The 20,990-nt window shown below is 41.7% G+C and overlaps 2 protein-coding genes across 7 annotated transcripts in view; one reads left to right on the forward strand and one right to left on the reverse strand.

The window, feature by feature from the left end:
• The window catches only part of acap3b (ArfGAP with coiled-coil, ankyrin repeat and PH domains 3b), a 50,510-nt gene extending 40,627 nt beyond the window's left edge, over positions 1–9,883 (reverse strand). The window contains exon 1 of one of the 4 annotated variants that reach the window (XR_013126749.1): positions 9,581–9,877. Coding sequence is in view for 3 of the 4 variants with exons in the window: in XM_076994341.1 (XP_076850456.1) it covers positions 9,581–9,627 (47 nt within the window). In the remaining variant the exon portion in view is untranslated. Of the gene's footprint in view, positions 1–9,580 lie in introns of all 4 variants that reach the window. The other 3 variants (XM_076994341.1, XM_076994262.1, XM_076994202.1) reach the window with 3 other exon arrangements.
• An 87-nt stretch (positions 9,884–9,970) lies between these two features.
• On the forward strand, positions 9,971–19,963 carry pusl1 (pseudouridine synthase like 1). Of its 3 annotated transcripts, XM_076994659.1 has the most exons (9): positions 9,971–9,986; positions 10,942–11,247; positions 11,342–11,399; positions 12,532–12,719; positions 15,476–15,625; positions 16,425–16,595; positions 19,208–19,262; positions 19,469–19,631; positions 19,735–19,963. In XM_076994659.1, the coding sequence occupies exons 2-9, from the start codon at positions 11,189–11,191 to the stop codon at positions 19,758–19,760; spliced, it is 870 nt and encodes a 289-aa protein (XP_076850774.1). In that variant the 5' UTR covers positions 9,971–9,986; positions 10,942–11,188; the 3' UTR covers positions 19,761–19,963. The 3 variants fall into 3 exon arrangements, 2 of the variants coding, with proteins under 2 accessions (XP_076850774.1, XP_076850694.1); XR_013126836.1 differs by lacking the exon at positions 9,971–9,986 and having other exon boundaries at positions 10,567–11,247; positions 19,208–19,239; XM_076994579.1 differs by lacking the exon at positions 9,971–9,986 and having other exon boundaries at positions 10,576–11,247.
• The last annotated feature ends 1,027 nt before the right edge of the window (positions 19,964–20,990 follow it).

Below are 20,990 nucleotides of genomic sequence, written 5' to 3' on the forward strand. Positions count from 1 at the left end.
GTGATGGAAATATTATTATTTTAGCCTGAAATGCACACATCTGTTCTGCATGTTTATTATTGTAAATGACGTGTGGTTCTTAAAGACGTTTTTACAAAGATTTTGCACACAAGCAAATTACAATATGCTACACTGCTGAATTTACAATATGCTACACTGCTGAATTTCAGATGCTAGAGCAGATTTCAGGAAATCTGCCTCAACTGTTGCTCAAACCATTTTTTGGGTCAGAGTTTGTGAAGTTAGCATGTTAGCAAAGGCCATGTTAGCAAAGGCCATGTTAGCAAAGGCCAAGTTTCACATGGGCTCCTCATGCCATAGTCTGTTTAGCCATCTGCACATTTTGGGTGATTTGTTTGCGGCCAAAGATGCAAAAAGAAAAAGGGCACGTGGCAACATGGTTTCCTCTCCACACAGCGTCTGGATGCCTGAGACCAGTGGGCAGAACAACCTGACAAAGCAATCCAGCCATTTTGGGTTTGGTAGAGAAGTCTACCAAGCTACTAATCTCTACAACAACTCCCCAGACGTTTGTTTTAGTAATGGCAAGATAGAAGACTGAAATATGATGGAAGGAACTTTTTTGAGGGAAGATTTTTTTTTGTTTTTAGGGGGATTTCAGTCTCGTGTATAGTACACTGCCAAAATTCCATTACAGTCAAAAAAACCAGGAAGCAGCCACGGTCTCTTCAGACTGTCCATGTGATTTACACAGGATGGGTGATTAAAGTAAACTTTTTAAAAGTCACGGACAATTTGAAGACAGTCACACTGAGAAAACAGTACCAGATGGCCAATGGACATTGGCCCACGTCTGGACCATGACTCATGTATGTAACATATACATGCATGCATTTTAGACTGAATTCATATTCTTATTTCAGGATTTCAGCCTATAACTACAAAGGATTTCAAGCTATACCTGCACAGCACTTCAGCCTATAACTACACAGGATTTAAGGCTATAAGTGCACAGGACAACAGGCTATAACTGTGAACGTCCAAGACAAAATATGCGGCTCCATTACCAGCATAGACTTAATATTATTATTTGTTTAATAACAAAACAATGACTTGACAAAATTTCATTTGGCTGCCTCAGTGGGCTACTCAGGAATTCCACTTGGCGGAATTCTCGAAGAACGGATGTTCTACTGAACTACCTTTCGAGCTCGGACATGAGCAGGCACCTCTGTGTTTTTACCATCATCTCTCAAAAAGCTGACAATGCCAGATGGATTTAACCAGAGGCGGTCTGGGTATTTGTCTTCATAGTGCAATGTATTGCAAAAATGGTTTAGAAACTAAACAAACACACCCAGGAAACTGTCATCTAAAACCAAGCTCTTTCACAGATCTACATCAGATGGCCACCTTTCAAAAGATATTGCAGTGTTCAAATTCCAGACCGAAATTTAAGCATTTAACAAACAAGACTGAATCCATAGTAACCATAATAAAGGAGACCGCTATTGTGAATCTCATCTCCAGGGATTAATATTATATATGAAGCCATTAGAGTATGAATTAATCTTCCTATACTACATTAAAAACCTGTTGGCCTATTTTTGAACGCGTCATCAATATGAGACCCCTGGACTCGGTTATGGCCTCATTCCAAAATGCAGATTTCAAACTCACAGGCCGCCCTGATCAGCAGAAACATGCAATCATGTCCACCCATCATGTCCACACTCCGTTCCCTGAAAAATCACTTACGTTCTTTTGTTACATGTGAGCTAACATACAGTATGTTACCCTTTTTGCAGCCTCTGTGTGGATGATGATGATGAAGGCATTGCTATCTTCAGTAGAATTTGTGAATGACCATCATTTTACATCATTATTTTCACAGCATGGCTGTGGGAGGACTAGAAGAAGAACTGAAGCTGGTTGTCATGGTGTGGTATTATGGTGTGTTGCCTGAAATTTCTTTAGAGGAACTAAACAGATACAGTTATATGATAAATAACAGATTATGTCATTCAAGAGAAATCAGTGTTATGAGTCAGTAAATTCACCTGACAGGCAATTAAAAATAAACAATCAATGAAAAACATTCCTTTCTTATTGTGTGGCAGTGGATGAAAGGACGCCCTACCCACACACACACACACACACACACACACACACACACACACACACACACACACACGCTCACGCGCGCTTAGAAGTCACGCCTTCTTTCTAGAAGTGCTTATCACTCAAGTGCAAGACACTTACTTCACTGGCCTACCATTCCGGTTTCACTGTGTTTTTTTAAAGGTGCACAGGAACACAGAGCTTGTATTGTCTACGCCAAGGTATGAGATGTTACGTTGCTCTGTATGACTCAGCAACAGACTTTAGGTCTCTCTGCTAAAGACAAACACGATGGTGTTTGTGATTCTTGAACTACTTTTTGGCCCGTGGTTAAATAGTGTCTTCCTGGTTTCTATAGGACATGGCAACCCAACATTCTCAGTGGTGTCTTCCTGAGAGGTTTCTATGAGACCTGGCAACCCAAGTTTCTCAGTTGTGTCTTCCTGAGAGGTCTCTGTAGGACATGGCAACCCAAAGTTCTCAATTGCAAGTTCTATGAGGTCAGCATGAGGACAAGCTAAGCTGCTCTAAGCTAATCCTGCATCCCAGCTCAAACCCTTTGCAAGGATGGGCTCCTGTATCACGGCAAAACACACTGCACCTCTTGGTAATCTCGCATCTTCAAAGACCTGCCGCATTCTTACACAAAACTAACAACCTGGAGCAACAGACAATTATGATTATTATGATAATCCAAGCATCATCAGTATGTAGAATTGCCAGACTAATCATAGATAACCTGAGAAGTCTGCTGTAATGAAGCCCTGACTGTGCCAGGCCATTGTCCTGGGTGAACATCAGTGGCCATGTTTAAACACTGGCTCACACCACTGATATTCTGGAATACTGCACTTCACTGGATGTATCAGCTCTTCAGCATCTCATTTCAGTGAACTCAAGCAGATCGGGATGAATGATCCACGTGCTGAAATGCTAAGCACTGAGGGTGGAAATCCTACTGCTCTAGACCCACCTCAGCACAGCCCGTCCCTCCCCGACAGGAGAAATCATCTCCAATGAAGACTGCCCAATAGGGCTGAACATAACATAGTATAACAACAATTACAGCACTGCTCACCTACGCCAGAATGATGTCACACACACGTCCAAAAAAAGCTCACCACAACATCACCCAATCTGTTCATCCTGACAAATAACTCCAGGAGTTTTCTTTGGGTGGTCTCATGAATCACCACATCAAAAGTTGAGTGATTATTTTTAATATATTTATAAATAATACAATTCAGAATATAATTCACACTGCATTCTGAGTTTTCATTTCATGTACTTTTCACGTAGTTTTATATTTACATATTTTTGTTTCATATTTATACCATTCCACAAGTCTTGTATTCTTTCATCTGATCATTTTTTTGCATTCAGACAACCATCCGCACATACACACACAAACACATTCATAAACCTTAGGGTGTCTTAAAGCTCTTTTGTATGAATACAACAATGCCATACAGACGTGTATCATGACAGGAGTACGCTCAACATAAATACATCAAACACAGAGGACGTAAACCCATATGAAATACGAAACCATAAGAAATAGGGCTTTACACTTAGAGGGTAAAGGCTTACACCCCATCTTCTTTACATTTAAATATTTTGCAATCATGAACAAAAAATGCACTGTTTCTGTAGCAAATAAATAGCTACTTCTAACAAAGTCCCCATTAAGGAAAGGCTTGAAGGATACGATATATGAAAGTGTCCTAAAGACCACTGGACCCATATCAGCTGAACCGTCCACATTTTTCAGAGGAAACTGCAGGTTCTGATTGGACCAGTGTATTTGTGTGCCACAGCATGGGTAGGTCATAGAGTTGTTAGCCATCAGACTTAATGAATGCGCATGTGTGCACACACACATACTAACACACACACACACACATACTAACACACACACACACACACACACACACACACACACACACATACACATTGTAAAGCGCCTTGGGTATTTAGAAAGGCGCTATATAAATCGAACATTCATTCATTCATTCATTCACATACACACACACACATGCACACACAGAGAAGCCAGCATCTACCTCCAACCTAGAAAGCCTGTTGCCATGGCGGCCAGTGATGACGAATCTACTGCAATAAGTAATACCTCACTGTCTTGCATGGCACTGTAAGCTAAACATTTATACATTCTTTGAGCAGCTTATTTCAAAGGCACATTGCATCCTGAGTAATTTGAGAAATTTTAGTAATTTGAGTAATTTCAACTCAAAATATTAAACATGACAAATGTCTCATGTCTCATGACAGATGTCAGGTACATAGAGCTCTTCTGAACCCGCATTTCATCTCAAAATGCAACACCCTTGAACCCAAAATCACAGTCCCGGTTGATCCACACTCCGTATACAGATAACACACCCCAGCCAGGGCTGCACGCATTGTCATTAGTCATAAATGTTTCCTTGCAGTCCAGAATGCCAATAAAGGAAGAGCGTTCATTAGAATCATGCGTTGCGCTCTGGGGTCGTGACCCGCAATCTGCCGAATGTGCGGGGCAAGAAAGAGCTTGAACGTGAGGTTGCCTGTGAACCGGCCCAGCCTGTTTCGTCGGGTGCACTATGAGATCATCGTCTCATATGCTACCGACACTGCGCAAACCTTGCGGTCGGAATGCCATCTGTGGTCTACACGAGATTCTGTGATAAATATGCGTTTTGGGTGCCATAATGAAATGGCAGATGTCTCTCCAAACTGAATGGACCAACTGGCATGACACCACATACCAGGAGGAGTGACAGTGATATTGTGTTTTTTAATGTGTGCAGAAGAACTCGTGTTGGTCTGCTTTCATGTGAGGAGAGGTTGTGGGCGTGGGTGTGTGTGTGTGTGTGTGTGAAAGAAAAAGAGAGGGGAGGGAGATAAAGACTAATGAGAAGGTCATGCGGTAGGTCATTCTACCTACTCTTAATTCTTCAGTAATAGAACATGGCAGTTTCACAGTCAGCTCCATGTTCATTAGGAACCCAAACTGTTGTTTAGAAGATGCAGAATTCTGAGACGTGACACTGCAAGGAGAGGCTTCAGTCTCCATAACTACCCGACTCACGTGAACCTGAAAGCGAACAGCAGTCCAGGCCTAACGGGCTGAGCAACACGGTCACTCCACAGCAGCGACAGGCTGTGGTGAGGGCGACAGGCTGTGGTGAGGGCGACAGGCATAGGATGACCAGCAACATGCAGCACCAACAGCCTGTGGGCTTCAGTATTTAAGGGGAACAAGAGAGGGTGAATAAAAAACAGGCATGTGCAGTTACTAATATGTGGGTGATTGGGCAGGGATGGTGTGTGTGTGTGTGTGTGTGTGTGTGTGTGTGTGACACTGACATGTTGTAACTCCACTTACAAGTGTTTGGCAAACAGAGTAATGATACAGGACATTTAATTGATAAACAATGCTGCTGGAGTTTGTGAACAACCCAAACATGGTCATTGTTTTCTTTTAAAAAATGTAAATAATCTTATGAAATTAACATCCAAATCTGAATTTGTAAAGCAGACCTTCCAAGTAAGGGACACACAGAAAAAAGATATATATATATTTTTTTTATCATTTTTTCAACAAAAGTAATTTCTCTCAAAAAGTATGTGAACTATTTTAGTTAGTAGCTTGTGGCACCTCCTTTTGCAGCCATTACTTCAACCAAACGTCTTCTGTAACCACAAACGAGTGTCTCACATCTGCTTTGAGGGATTTTTGCCCACTCCTCCTTGCAGAACTCCACCAGTTGAGAGAGGCTGGAGGAACATCTGGCATGTACCGCCCACTTCAGATCTTGCTGCAGCGTTTCTATGGGAGTGAGGTCTGGACTTTGACTGGGCCAATCTAGAGTACAAATCTTCTTTCTCTTAAGCCATTCCTTGGTATGCTTTGGGTCCTTGTTGAATAGTCCATTTCCGTCCCAGCTTCATCTCCCTCACTTATGGAAGGAGATTCTGGTCAAGAATTTGTTGATAAGAATTTGTTGATGGAAATTGATGGTTCAGGTTCAGACCTTCACAGTTACACCACCATGCTTCACTGTTGGGGGACGGTTCTTCTCTTTATAAGCAGTGTTGACTTTTCTCCCAACATGGCACCTGTGATTGTGGCCAGGTAATTTGATTTTGGACTCTGTCCAGAGAATTGTCTTCCAGAAAGCCTCTGGTCTGTCCAAGTGCTCTCTAGCAAAGTTTATACAGACGTTGTTCTTTCTTGAGAGCAGAGGCGTCCTTCTAACATCTCTCCCATGAATGGCATGTCTATTGATTTTTTGCCTGATTCTAGATACATTTAACCCAGATGCAGCCAGAGAGGTCTGCAACTCTCTGGATGTGATGTGTGGTGATGCCTTTACCTGAATGATTATTTTTCTGCTGATTCTTCATGTAGGTTGTGATGGCCGTCCACTTCTGGGCAGAGCTGATAATGCTGAACGTGGTGTTGCTGAGTGCCCTCCATTTGTAAACGCTTTCTTTGTCTTACAGTGGATGGATGGAGCTGGAATCTTTTGGAGATGATCTTGTAACATTCCCCAGACTGATGGGCTGTCACCACCTTCTTCCTGGTGTCCTCATGTCTCCTTTCCTCTCAGCATTGTTGATCTGTGTCCTTTACATCTTAGTACAACAGTGGTTTTTTCCTCTCCCTTTAATTCAGTGTGGCTGAAATCTTTTCCCAAAGTTGTCTCATTTGATTGGTCTGCTTAATTGATTACTTGAGCACTCACAAGTGTTTCACCTGAGATTTTTACCTAACTTTACCAATGTGCTGTGTTTCATTTACTTCTGCACATGCTCTGATTCTGTTTTTCATGTAGTCTGCTGGCAAAAGATGTAAATAGAATTGATGGAATTGATTAACATAAACCTGACGTTTCCTAAACAAAAACTGGTGATGATAAAATAAGAGAATGTAAGAGAAGCAATGGAGGCCCTCCCATCTCATATTAGACTTTCTCTCAATAGGTCAGGAACATCTGCCCATTGGAATCACAGATCTTCCGAGTTGCCTGATATGCATATAATCCCCCATGCTCCACCTTAGCCTGCATGGTTCCTGCTATCTGGCAGGTTCAGGCCTGCAGGTGGAGGAAGGTAGAGGTATATAAACATCAGGCAGTTTGACAGGTGACATTCAGTGCGTGGGAAGATCATTCTAGAGCATTCCTTAAGATTTTCAGTGGCTCAACTTCAGTGCAGCATTACACAACAGCCATAGGAGTCTGTCTGTCTGTCTCTCTGTCTGTCTGTCATACTATACATGCAAGAGCCTGTCAGCTCAGGGGCATTGCAATGTGTTTAAATATTCGTAAAACAACTGGTGAAACTAAACATGTCATGAACATTGCTGTTCCTAAATCTGCAATCATATCTGAAAATACACAACAATCTGTCCTAATCTGCTGGATTCTGTAGATTATATCTAATACTGTAATATTCACTAGACTATGAAACATAAGTATAAACTTAGATGTAAATTGAAATTGCAGTGTTAATGCAAGTTACTGCATTTAGGATCCGTAAGGGAGAGGAGGCACTTGAGTAAATATTCCCCTATCTCTGCTTCCTGTGAACAGACTGATAGCAGACACATGGGTAGAGTAGCCACGTGTGGAGGTCTGCTCTCTGATCCATGGAGAGATCCTCATTCTCAGTAACTGAAACTAGTACAAAGGAATTATATCTTTCTCACCAACAAGTCAAAAAGGATGTAGCCTTGTCTGTTCATGTCAATGAAAAAAAACCCACCACACATTGATATGGCTTCCTAGACATGACTACAATCCATCCTGTGTCACTTCAGCTGTGACATGAAGGTATCGTGTCACCATTAACCAAAGTGGTGGCACCAGCCTTCCAGTTGCTGTGTTGTGTTTGCCTTTATGCATCAGAAGAATGTGTGCTGTTTCTCAGAGCATCCACCTCCCCATGGACACTCCCACCTCCCATGGCCTTCAAAGGATTCTCTGACTGCGAGACCCCTCTGCAGAGGGGTTAAGAGTCACGGCTCTAGAGGCTGAGGCAGACATGTTTGCCTGTGAAGTCTAAATGCCGTTGGGTTTGTTAGAAGCCCTAGCCGCATCTTTGGTGGGAACAAGAACGCAGAAACACAACCTGCATATGATTGGCTCACTCATGACCTATACACAAACTGAAAGAGGGATAGAAGAAGAGAGGCAGAGATTGATAGACCTGGTTCCTGGCCATCCATGCATCTTACTCCCTACACTCTACAAAGTGAAGACTGCATGAAGAACTTTTAAGAGCTCCTTATCAATCTCTGCGTATTGAATTTCTCAGAATGCATTTTTGAGTTGCCTCAGGGCAGGGGAACTTATCAGAGACCAGCATCCAATGTTCATATTTATTAGGACATTCCATATGGACATCAAAGGCAAACCCTGAACCTAGGTCAGTATCTTCACTGAAAAGTTTGGTAAGCAAGATAGGGATGTCCACAAAATATGAGCCTCATAGCTATTCTATCTTAATAAGGAAAAAGAATGATCTCACCTCACAACCCCCAGAGTATAAAGGAGACATGAGAAAAAACAGTCATAATTGGAACCATGCTTTTAAGGGTGTGAGGGTATGTTATAATGAAAGTGTTTACCGTTGAACTACAACTACAATTAACCATGTTTTTGTGTGTTATATCATACATGGGACAACTCTGAAAAAGTGACACAGATTTGAAATGCCGGTCAGGAGGTAATGTTGACCACCAATATAATAATACAGATGTGACATCTTGATCCTTGTATCTGACGGACTGGAATTACACGTTTTAGTTTTTATTTTTAAGATGGTATAGTTAGTAATAACTCTCTCCACTACCATATTCCACATTAAAATGCAATGTAACAACCTTGTAACAACATTGGCAAACAGTAGGTTAGCGCTGTTAACTCGGGATCGATCTTGTAGCTTCAGTAAGGAACAGTCCCTTACACGAATTACGTTGAATATAGCCAAATACATTCTGTACGAGAACGCATGTTAGGACGTTGATATAACTACTATCATTTCCATTCATTCGTCAATATCCATACAACTTCTTATTCATTCCAATTCCAATTTTGTATTACAAACCTAGGTTTGGCAGTAACAACCTAGATAAGCTCCCATTTAACGAGAGCTTTCGATCTGAAACATTTGTGAGTAATGATTCGGTTGTTTGAATTTGGATGCATCACTACGAGATCCACATTAAGGCGCGTTCATGTTCAACTGGTTTCTTGGTGAAACATAAGCATTGTTGTGTTCCAAACGGACGGGCAATATAAAGCATGAATCACAAAATCAATCCGCGAGGGAAAATTTATTACATTCGTTAAACCTTAAAATTGACAGGACTCGTGAATTACCAAAAGTAGTGTGTTTCCTAAAACTCACGAAAATTCGTGTCCAACAGGCGACGGCTGTAGAACAGTGGTTTTCTGAGAGCTGAACATGCGCATAGCCTACGGTGTCTTACCTGAACCGGGGTGAATCTTTGATACAGTCCTCAAAATCCACCGTCATTTTTGCTTCTTAGTCCGAATTCAGTCAGAAATGTTAAAAATCATTGCATGCGTTCTTGTCCGTTAAACTGCCCTGTAAAATGGTGATTCTCTTCGTGTGCGCTGAGCTTCTCTACCCCGCTGAAATAGTGACACTGTGACACACTGCTCAGAATTAATGCGCTTCAATTTCATGACTGGCCGCCGCGCCGCCTAAGTAAGGGACTGTCGTTAAAGTTAGGCGATAACTTAGGGATCATGGGAGACAAAGCGACTGCATGCTTTCTCAAATTCTATTCCTCTCACCGCTCGCCGACAGACATGACTGGAGGTGAACAATCTTCCTAAACCTGCATCTTGCACAGATTGTGGTGTTGACAGGTAAATACCACACTGGCCTCCACATTAACCAGTATAATAGGCTACAGTACCACTTTATTAGACAAGAGGTTGACAATGAAATGGAAAACAATGAAAATTGTGAATAAGGTGTTATCAGTAAGTTTAAAAGACCACCCTGGAAATTCAAAGCATAAATAAAACATTGATGCAAGAATCTAAACAATCTAAAGCCAAATACTTCATTAAAGGTTTCAGGATGTTATGATGATGTTTGTTCGTTTGATTTGTGGTTAAACAACGAAAACAATGCTATTATCTATACTAGACTATTATCTTAAACAGCTGTCGAGTCAGGAATAACACGTAGGCTTGTTTTAGAGCGACTTTTAAATAGCACACCAACTAAATTGTGTATGTACACATACCAGCGCGTGAACTCACTTTGGCGTGTCTTACATCAATGACTAAATACATTTAAAGTTAACATGTCTGTTCAAACCTCTTTACAGAAATAACTTTAAGAAAAAGTGTTATTCGAACACTATTGGGTATTATTGTTGTTGTTGTTGTTGACGTTGTACGAATTTTAGCTTTTAAAAAGCTCATTCAAACAAACAGACAAGACCAGACTTTTCTGTTGAAAACAAAAAAATTACAGAAGAACAAATTTCCTACAAAATAAAATAATGTTATATATTGGTGCTTGCCACACTACAATGAACGTTCGTAAGAGTTATAGGCTATTATCAAACTACATTGGGCGCAACCCTCTATATTTACGTCATCAAACACAGCAGAGTCCTGAAGGACCCTGAAAGCGTTCTTAGCCACATTAGAATATGCCGTTTGTTTACCCACAACGTATTATTGAGTATTTTAAAAAATTTATTATATACCGAACATAAAAATGTTAGCTGTCCTGGTAACATATCTTTAGCTTGAATGTTTTTTTGCATTTTAATATCGATAAATATAACTGTTTTTTTCTCTACAGGCACTGCCCTGGCTTCGAAGTGTCTGAGAGCAGAACATGTTTGACTCTAGTCCTAGACTATCCACATGTTTTGTTAGAGGCTTGTTCCTTAAGAGCTAGATAACATTGAGCTAAAGTGTTCACATTGAAAATTTACAATGCTGCTGAAAACAGGCTTTGTTTAAATTTAATCTTGCTGGGTTTTAGTTACCTAACTTGCTAATGGTCTCGTGACATTGGATTTTTCTCATGTTCCATTCAACTCACCATGCAACAACACAGTGCTCGATATCTCATTTTTTTTCAGTACATCGGGTCCAAATACAGGTCAGTTAGCGAGCATATATTTCCTGAGTTTAAAATAAACACTTAGTTGTGAAGTTGGTATTCACATTTTTGGTATGCTACACACTCCCTCCAGTGGCGTGATGAAGGCTCCGTCCCACCAGCCAGTGGAAGGTGTGCAGAATCACTTGGAGGTCAGATGCAAACTTTTCTTATAAAGACCCGTCATTAATTTCCACGTTTAGTCCCACCTTTTATCTTAATTAAGGAGAAAAGTCTGTTCATTAACGCTTGTCATTGTACTTTGAATTCAAGAAATGGTAGTTTTGTGCTTTTCCGTTTCTCTGCGTTAATGAGTAAATGACCACCCGAACGCGTCTGCAGGCAACTTCGACATTTAAATGCAACATTAAACGGGATTTCCCCATTGGGTAGCCAGTACGTTTCTTTTAGTTGATGTCTTGGACTGCCTTGGAAGCCTGAGTGTTGTACTGTTGGACAGCAGTGCTGTGACCGCCTCAAAGCTGAGTCTCAACTCCAACACCAAATGTTTTGCACATAAGGAGGGACAGCACTGTGCTGTTGCCAGCACTGAAGGATGTGATGGATTACCACATTCGTGCAGAATGATGTCACCCACACTGAAAGAAGAGGATGGTTACAGAAATCCTGTTTGCTCAAATAAGTCTGTTTAGACATGCAAATGGGTTATGTTAAGACATTTCAGTCTACAAGACAAGGCTGAAATGTTTGAGTTTGGATGCTCAAAGGAAATTATTGAGTTAAATATCCAAATGACACAAGCCAAGTACCTGTTCAGTCATGGACAGAAGAGAGGGTGAAATAGATCAAAAATGGACAGTTATATGTACTGGTATGACAGACAGATGAGCAACTATTTTAATTTTATACAACAGTTAGCTCAAAATGGCACCTAATGACCCATCTGTTTTTGCATTCAATGCATTCCCATGTGAATTACACGTGGTGAGGATGTAGTTTAATCTATTTCATGAATTGCTAACTTTGCTGTTCTTGGTAAATTCTTTTCTTAATTTCTCATGTTGAGAGAGAGAGAGAGAGAAAGAAAGAAAGAGAGAGTGTGTAAGACAAACATTGTAGAGTTATAACGATATTTTAACAGTATTTGATGTTCTGTAGACCATGTCATTGATGTACAGTTAACTTCTACTGATGTTCTGCCTGTGTGTCTAACAGATCTTTCACCATTTGTGTGGAAGTTGCTGGGCCTAAGGGATATTTCTTTATTTCAGCTGTTTATGCTTGTGTAAAATGCCTGGGTTTGTGTTGTCTTCTGCCCACTAGAACGCAGTGAGAAAGTTAAAACCTCTAAATGAGGTGTTGGTGTCTATCTCCAGTCGAACCGACACAGGGGTGCACGCGCTGTCTAACTCTGCACATCTAGACATCGTGCGGAAGGCGGGCCAGACTCCTTTCTTGGAACAAGTGTTGATGGATGCTTTAAACTTCTTTTTAAAGCCAGAGCCCATCAGGTGGGAGGATGACGTTTGATTCTATGTTCTAAGACTGATGACATGAGGATGTTGTTGCATTAAATTGCATTAAAATTCATTTTCCATCTATGCAAAACCTGTTTCTTTTCAGTTGGAGTAGACCACAGCATTAAACGGTTTAGTCTTTTCTTGAACAAACAATGTTGAACACATTTAAATGCGGCGTGTTTCAGTTTGAGGATACAGGTTTAAGGCTTTCTGACCAAGATTAAATTTGATCAGTTTCATAAGAATTATGGGGTTGTTAAATCACAGCACTCAGAAACTGCACAACTCTAGTCCTTGGCAGCTCAGGTAATACTGTCAGCAGATATGCGATCAAAAATATTGACTATATTGCTAATAAATGATATTTTGGAATATTCCTTTAATCCTAGGTCAAGTTAACATGCTGTTTTAAGTTTCTGAATGTATGTCTCAAATTCATTTTTAATTCAGTTTGTTATTTAGAGAATTGTATGTTTTTCCTCTGGTGGTGAATGTATGATTTAATAACTGAAACATTTTCCATATTCAGACAGACGAGAGTTATGTGGTGTCATTAATTGTGAGTTTTTTATGTCAGGTTTCTTCTCTCCCACTTCCTCTGCACCCCCCCCCCCCCCTTCTCACTTTAGATGCTGATCGTATCTCCTAAAAATATGTCTGTTGTCAGGCAGTGTTAAAATTACAGGGTATGTTTATGTGGTCAGTTTTTGGGAAGCAAACCTGGAACGTTTCTAGCTGAATTTCTTGTAATGAATTGCTGGGGTTACTGCAATGTCATTTTTAACTTGCCTAAAGACATTCCATCTGAAGGCACATTTTAGGCCTATTAGAGATAGATTTACAGATGTTATATATGTATTTACAGATTTACAGATGTTATTATACACACACACACACACACACACACAGCATCTCCTCACATGAAAACAGACTGACCGGAGTACTTCTGCACACATTAAAAAACACACAATATCACTGTCACTCCTCCTGAGCAAGGATGAGTTTAGAGGCAGATGAGTTGTAAGCAGGGGTGTGTTCGCTACAGCGTTAGGCTCGGATCAAATTACTGTTAGCTACAGTGTAAGGCTCTGATCAGATTACAAATATCTACAGTGCTAGGCTCTGATCAGATTACAAATATCTACAGTGTTAGGCTCTGATCAGATTACAGCTGGCTACAATGTTAGGCTCTGATCAGATTACAGATAGCTACAGTGTTAAGATTCTGATCGGATTACATATAGCTACAGTGTTAGACTCTGATCTAGACGGCTACAGTGTTCGGCTGTCCCATCACGACCCTACAGGCTCAGTGTTGGTCAGTGGGGGTCTTTGGGTTTAAGATGAGATTTGGGTTTGAAGAAAATGCTTATACCTCAATGAAGAATGTTTCTTAAAGTAGGCCCACTAAGATGGACCCATTCTTCTGCAGAAGATTGCGTTAAATTACAAACTCTGTGTGGATTGTTCCTTTAGACCAGTTGTGGTGAAGGAGAATGCATTTACCCATACACATTGTTGTACATACAGTTTGTGTCCAGAAAGTCCAAGTTCATAATTGGTGATGTAAGATGATTGTTAACTTACATTTACCACCTCACGCTGGTATAAACATGGCATTATCAAATATGCAGATTAATACCCCAGGTAAATTACTGCTAATCAAAGGTACAAACCTTTTCAGTAGTGAGTGCTCCATAAACGGTAATGTCAGCCATTGTGTGACAACCTTTATTCTTATATTATAAACAGGTTTCCGGGGGTCTGATGCCAGGGTGATAGACAGGTCATTTCCTAATGCCTCATGAGATTTTGTTGTATAACTGTTGAATGTAGATTGACTGATATTGTCACCCAGTAAAAGGCTCTTGAGATGTCATAGGGAAGGATGCCCGACAGATGCTAATGTTGAGAATACTAATTATGATGAGGACCACCAGCAGCAGAGCTGGCCGTAACTGCAGTCAACATTTTATATGTTATCCAGATGCGTGCACTGGGTATTGTAATGTACAGACCATTCTTATAGACAAACTCACCAGTCTTTACTCACAGCAGTCTTTACCAGTGATTTATGTGCGTTTCAGTCATTTTAATTCCTGCTTTGCATATCGACATATGGGTTTTTCGAGAATATTTATCGAGGAATATACCAAGACATAACCTCATGCCAAAAACCATGAGAAACAACTCCAATCCTGCAATTTTAGATCCACATATACAGGGTTGAAATGCAACAGATCCGGCTGATCAGTTCTGTCGAACCTGTTAGGATGTTTAATGGTCCACTGAGTAAACCATCTGAAGCGCTCTTATTATTAATTTAATAGATGTGGCAGTCGGTCACTGTTATCTTTGTATTTTCTCTGGAGCTCAGAGGGTGTTTGTTTATATTGAACCAAGCCCATCTGCTAATCGATAATGCCTCCTGCCATAAAAAGAGGCCTTCATTCTTATGAAGAACTGGCATACACTTTGAAAAGCCCATTAGCTCCGTGATGGAGGCTCACATTTAAACCTTGATTTCAGCAGCATTCACTGATTTATTGTAGACATTTAACTCTCAATGTTTTCAAACCTTAGTTGAAAGGCTTTTTCTCTTTTTTTTTATATCACAATTGCATGGCTCAAAAGTAATTACGTTTTGAGTATTCCTTAGAAATCTGAGACAGGTGTTATAAAAAGCCACAGCATGCAACTCTATAATGTAATAAAATGCAATTGTATTTTTGTTCCCTGTTTAACAGAATCACGAGAGCTTACCGTGTGAGGAGTGACTTCCACGCACGCTATCGGGCCGTATCAAGAACCTACGTCTACCGCTTGGCCACAGGGATCCGACATCACACAGAAATACCCCTAACGGAGAAAGATCTATGCTGGGCACTGCAAAACACGTGTGTCTCCACCCCACCCCACCCCCACCGCACCCCTGCTCCACCAACACACCCACTTCTGCACTTGCCCAATTAACCCCAGAACTTAATGCAGGGCTCTGTCTCTACTGGCTTCTCTTCTGGTGCTCCAGCCTATGCATCTGAGTCCAGGTCCCCATAGAGAGAGCAGCAGAGCAGGGTTGCCATCAAAGGGAACTGTGCGTGAATTGTAAATACACAAAGGCTACGGGCGGGTTGGGCCACCAGCGTGAGTGGAGACGACGAAGGTGGTCAGCGGAGATCCGTACGGCCTCTGTGCCTTCAGACGGCCAGCACGCTCGGGGAGCACGTCTGGGTAGACGCCGGAGCACGATGCCTGGTCTCCTAGGACAACGCGTGCATATTTAATGCTGCTTTTCTCTTCCTCGCTCACTTTTTGGGAGAAAGTAGGGCAGGATGAGCTGCAGGGCCATGGTTATGCAACAACCACACCCCCACACACTCGCACTCTGTGCATCTCCCACACACACACACACACACACTCCCTCCCCTCCTCTCATTCATAATCACCCATGTTCTCGATGTGACTCTGAGAAGCCCTTCCAATTTACTCCTTCACTCCTGGCTTTCTTTATCTGACCTGATTTGCCTTAATAGCTTTTGAAACCTTCCCTTGAAGTCCTGTCGCCAGTGAAACATTATATCCCAGTGCGCCACAATGCAGTAATTAAAACTATCACCGCAAATGGTTATGCACCAAGGATGTTTTTTCTTCTCTCTTTCTCCCGCACGCTGGTCCTCTGCCTCACCCTGCTGTCAGGGTTCTCAATGTGGACTCCATTCGAGAGGCTGGTTCTGTGTTGTCGGGGACGCACGATTTCAGCACCTTCCGCGCTCTGAGCACCGACGCACCTTACAGGAGCCCTGTGAAGACTCTGGACCTGGTGCAGGTGCAACCAGGCCTCTCTTTCAGCCAGCGTCACTTCCACAGGTACATACAAGACCGCCGTTTGCCACTAAAACGCTCTGCATCAGGAGCCGTCTGGATAACAATTCAAAGATTGTTCTGGTTTGTGCACATATGTGTTCATATGATACACCAGAATCCAGATCTAAATTAAATATTTATCAGCGGATTTTACCACTGCTTGTCTGCAGGACATATTGGTAGGATGAAACACAAATGCATAAGCAGAGAACCTTGTGCCGAACACTTGTGACAAAATGTGACCTGTCTCTAAACCTAAAGGTTTGTTAACAATGGCCTAATGAATGGGGTCGATGCAAAAACAGTTGCTCAATGATTTCACTTGTGCAGGCTACAGCTTACGGTCTTGCAGGTTATTCCAGAACTTCACTTCACTGTTAAATACCCCAAAACACATTCCACAGTATGGGATCAGAGAAACTGTCGACAACAGGCAGCAAGCCAACAACCTTTATGAACAATCTTTACACCAGGATTCTCAAACTCATCTTGAGAGCAGATCCGTTTTATTAAACAGTATGCAGTGCGCTGAAAATATCATCTGGTAAAGTAATTCAGTCACATTTTTAGTGACTGTTATCAGTACGTTTTCACCTGTGCTGTTTTGTGACGTACAATATGGCAAAATCCGTGCAGACCTGACTCACACAGCGCTGGCAATGTGTTGACAGTGACATTTTGGGAGACAGTTCTTATGCCCAGCAAGATATGAGGGTGTATTTGAAGACGGTTGCTAGGTAACAGGTACCGAACAAGAGGGTGATGCTGTGCGCATTTGGGCTCGGCAGCATTGGGGGAGGTGGGGCCTGGGGGGGGGAGGCGGGGCCCGGGGGGGGGAGGCGGGGCCCGGGGGGGGGGGGGGGGGGGGGGGATGGGCAGCCAGGCTGCAGTGGGCATGAGCCAGAATACACAGGCTAGCATTAGCGTGCCCTCTCTACTCCTCAAGGATCTGCAGTGGGAATCATCTACCCTGCTGCAGAGCGTACAGTTTGAGAAGAGAAGCTCACATTGGGTGTGACCGGAATGGCGTACTTCCATACTACGTAGTATGCAAAAGAAGTACAATCTCAATAGTTAGTATGTCTGAATGTGTAGTATTCATCAAACTGAATGTGTTTATTGTTTTTATCAGTGAGGATTTGATACATCTTTTAGATATTGAAAAAAGGGCTTAGGATTTCATTTCAAGAGCAGATTTTGGTTTTAATCATTAGGTTTGGGCACTCATAATATAAAAAATATTAGAACTGTTGAAACTAATCCTTGAGCAGTGATTTAAACATCTTCCCAGATGTCCTTAGGAAATCACCGAGACATATATGAGACACATAAGGGAACTCTTGATGGGTCTTTAGGGGCCTGTTCATACAAGACTGTTGTGAGATGCTGAGATCATCTGCTTTGTGTAACACTAATGTCAAACATGGCAGAGAACCCTCCCCTCGAAGGATACACACACACAGACACCCGAAACTTGGAAGTCACTGAACCACCACAAGTTCACCACAAACATAAAAATCTCATCAAGTAGTCAGTGATTCACTTCTAAGTGATATTTAGCACCCCTTCTTACATATTAGTGGTTTAAAAGGTTTTTGCTTCCCCTTTGCTTGGAATCCATACATTTCTGTCCGTTTTCGAGACATTTGAGTAAATAGATTTATTCTGTTACCTCTGTCTGTCTAGAGTCACAATGTTCAGGGGTGGGGAAGGTAAAGCAAAGTTCTCCTAATGAATATCTCAAAGCAGGTTCAAGTGGATTTTTAAAACTGTTAGCGAATTACACAGAGCATGGTGTGTAACCGGAGCCATGACTACATGAGTGATTCTGCAGATCCTCCTGGCTCTGCCAGTGTAAAAGTTCACTGTAACCGAGCAATTAGGCTAGCCACAGGGTTAACGTAATCACATTTAACGACACGTTTATTGTCCGTCTTCAGTTTCTAACTTCCGCAATATACTGTTCTTTTTTTGTTGTTGAAATGAAAGTTCAAATGATGTGTTTATCAGCCTTCTCAAAGCCTGATGTAATGTTGAGTCTGTGTTTCTGCTTCCATGGCAGTCGTAAATGGTCTTCTTTCTCAATCAGTACAGCAGGTTCATTTGTGCCTTTCATTGTGTCCCCGTTTGCATGGCGCCACAGTAGATTATGGCATATATCGGTCTACTTTGTAGAGATTACTTATTTAATTCTCACTGCCGAGCAGCTGTTTGTGTCAGAATGGCCTCCTCTCTTGGTTACACCAACTGCAGCTTTGTGAAATCCATCCAATTTGTAGAAATGTGTACTATTAAAGCACTGTGTTGGTTCTAAACTTCACTGGTTAAAAGGCAGCTTCAATTTGTTATACAAATGAACAATTAAGACTTAAACAGTCCTGATCCTCTGCAGGTGTTGTTTTATGCCTGTTAGGTCTTTTCAAGTCAAGACAGCTGCTGTATTTAGTTTTGATCAGAGTAAATGCAATAAAGGCACAAAGGTAGGATGGCATGCTGCGTTAAACAGAAGCTTAAGGTCAAAGGTTAAGGTTTTGCTTGTGAGTGAACACTAGAGGTAATAAGCTGAGATTTAGAGATTTATGTTGCCTTTTCATCCATCTTGTGTTCTTTTTCAGAGACATTCAGTTTTGGGAGCTCACTTTTAAAAGTAGGTCCTTTTTATACAAACAAGTAAGTGCTCGCAACTAAGTATTTCTCATTTCACAGTGTGATTTGCGCCTCCTTGTGTTCAGCTTGATGCATTTAACTTTTGATACCTAGACGATGACCAGGCTCACATGTTGGACCTGTAGTTAATCTATAGTTAAACTGACCTCTGCTTTGGTGCTTTTAATAACTACTAGTCCCAAATGTCACTGTGCAAACTTTCGCCTCAGGTGCGTCGGATGACTGGGGCATTGGTTGCCGTTGGCCAGGGTAAACTGTCGGTCAGTCAGGTTCAAGAACTGCTAGCCATTTGCGAATCTACGGCCTTCCCACAGAACATGGCAGCCCCGGCCCACGGCCTCTTCCTGACCAACGTGGAGTATGACGAATCTGGTAAGAGCCTGGTGCTCCATCCCCCCACCCCCGTTCTCAACAGTCCCTTGTGCCTCCAAGGGGTTCACATCGTATTTTTTTCATATTCACTTTCTCCTTGCAGACTTGATGACTTGCGTGCAAGAATGAATGCAGAGGACAGACACTCACTGGGCAAAGCTGACCCCACACAAATGGGACCATGTAGACATGTCTTGAAATGGGCAATACATTACTTTGTACTTCTGTTTCATTTATTTATGTACTTGTGAATAAATATGTAACTATCAAAGTAAATGTTAGTCGATTACAGAGACTTGTACACACCTACATATAAATGTCACTTCCTAAAAGATGGGTATTTGAGTTTTATTCTAACATGACAATATCATTCAGACGCATCACCACACATATTCCTGTGTTTCTGTATTCTTCTGGACTGGTCAATATGTAACTGCCAACAAGAAGCATACAACATATAAATCAAAATACATTCAGTGCAACAACCAGCGTGCTGCTCCCCCATCCCACACACACCACCACCTGCCATACAAGATCACTTGGAGTAATGGGGGGGGGGGGGGGGGGGGGGGGGGGGGGGAGCGTCTTTTTTCTGTCACGTCAAGTTCTTGAAAACGGTGGCGTTTTCACCGCTAATGGAGATAGAGGATCGTGCTGTACAAGAGGAAGCATCTCATAAGGTTTGAGCTGAAGCTGGAGAGATACGGCAGCAGCGATGGGAAGTCTCGGCAGTGATCAGTCAGGCATCAGACCTCAGAAGAAGTCTAGACAGAAGCTGACCTCATTTGAAGCACTTCTCTATACTCCCCAGCAAAAGGTTCACATGCTGCTAGTGTAAACACATCTGATTGGATTTAAACCTTGAAGCAACAAGTCCAAACAATGTATAGGTATGTATAGGCAAAGGCTCTTGGGAATGATTCTCCATAGTACTAATTTGTTCTAGTAATTTTACAGGTTTTAAGGGTTGACTAGACGGTGGTCTTTCTCTCATTTTGTTCAGTTCTTTTTGGTAAAACAACACTCAAATGATTTATTTTAAAAAGGTAACATCAAAAAAAGGGTTGGACAAAATCAATTATATTAATCATTCCATCAATGACGTTTGTCTCAACAACATAAAACAATTTTGCCATTATGACAACCCAGGAGTTCGACTGTAGCGCACAGAATGCATTCTTGAGCTAAACACACATTTCAACATTTCACCCGTTGCAACGCAAGACAGTCGTGCAAGTCTTTGTTTCAGCTATACGCTCAAGATCAGCTCCCACAACAGGAGAATCCACCACTACCAAATGCCATGATTATAGATACCCCTGGAGATATTCTCCATTTTAACTGCACCATAGAATGACT

The sequence above is a fragment of the Brachyhypopomus gauderio genome, chromosome 1 (genome assembly GCF_052324685.1).
Source record: "Brachyhypopomus gauderio isolate BG-103 chromosome 1, BGAUD_0.2, whole genome shotgun sequence".
Classification (NCBI taxonomy): domain Eukaryota; kingdom Metazoa; phylum Chordata; class Actinopteri; order Gymnotiformes; family Hypopomidae; genus Brachyhypopomus; species Brachyhypopomus gauderio.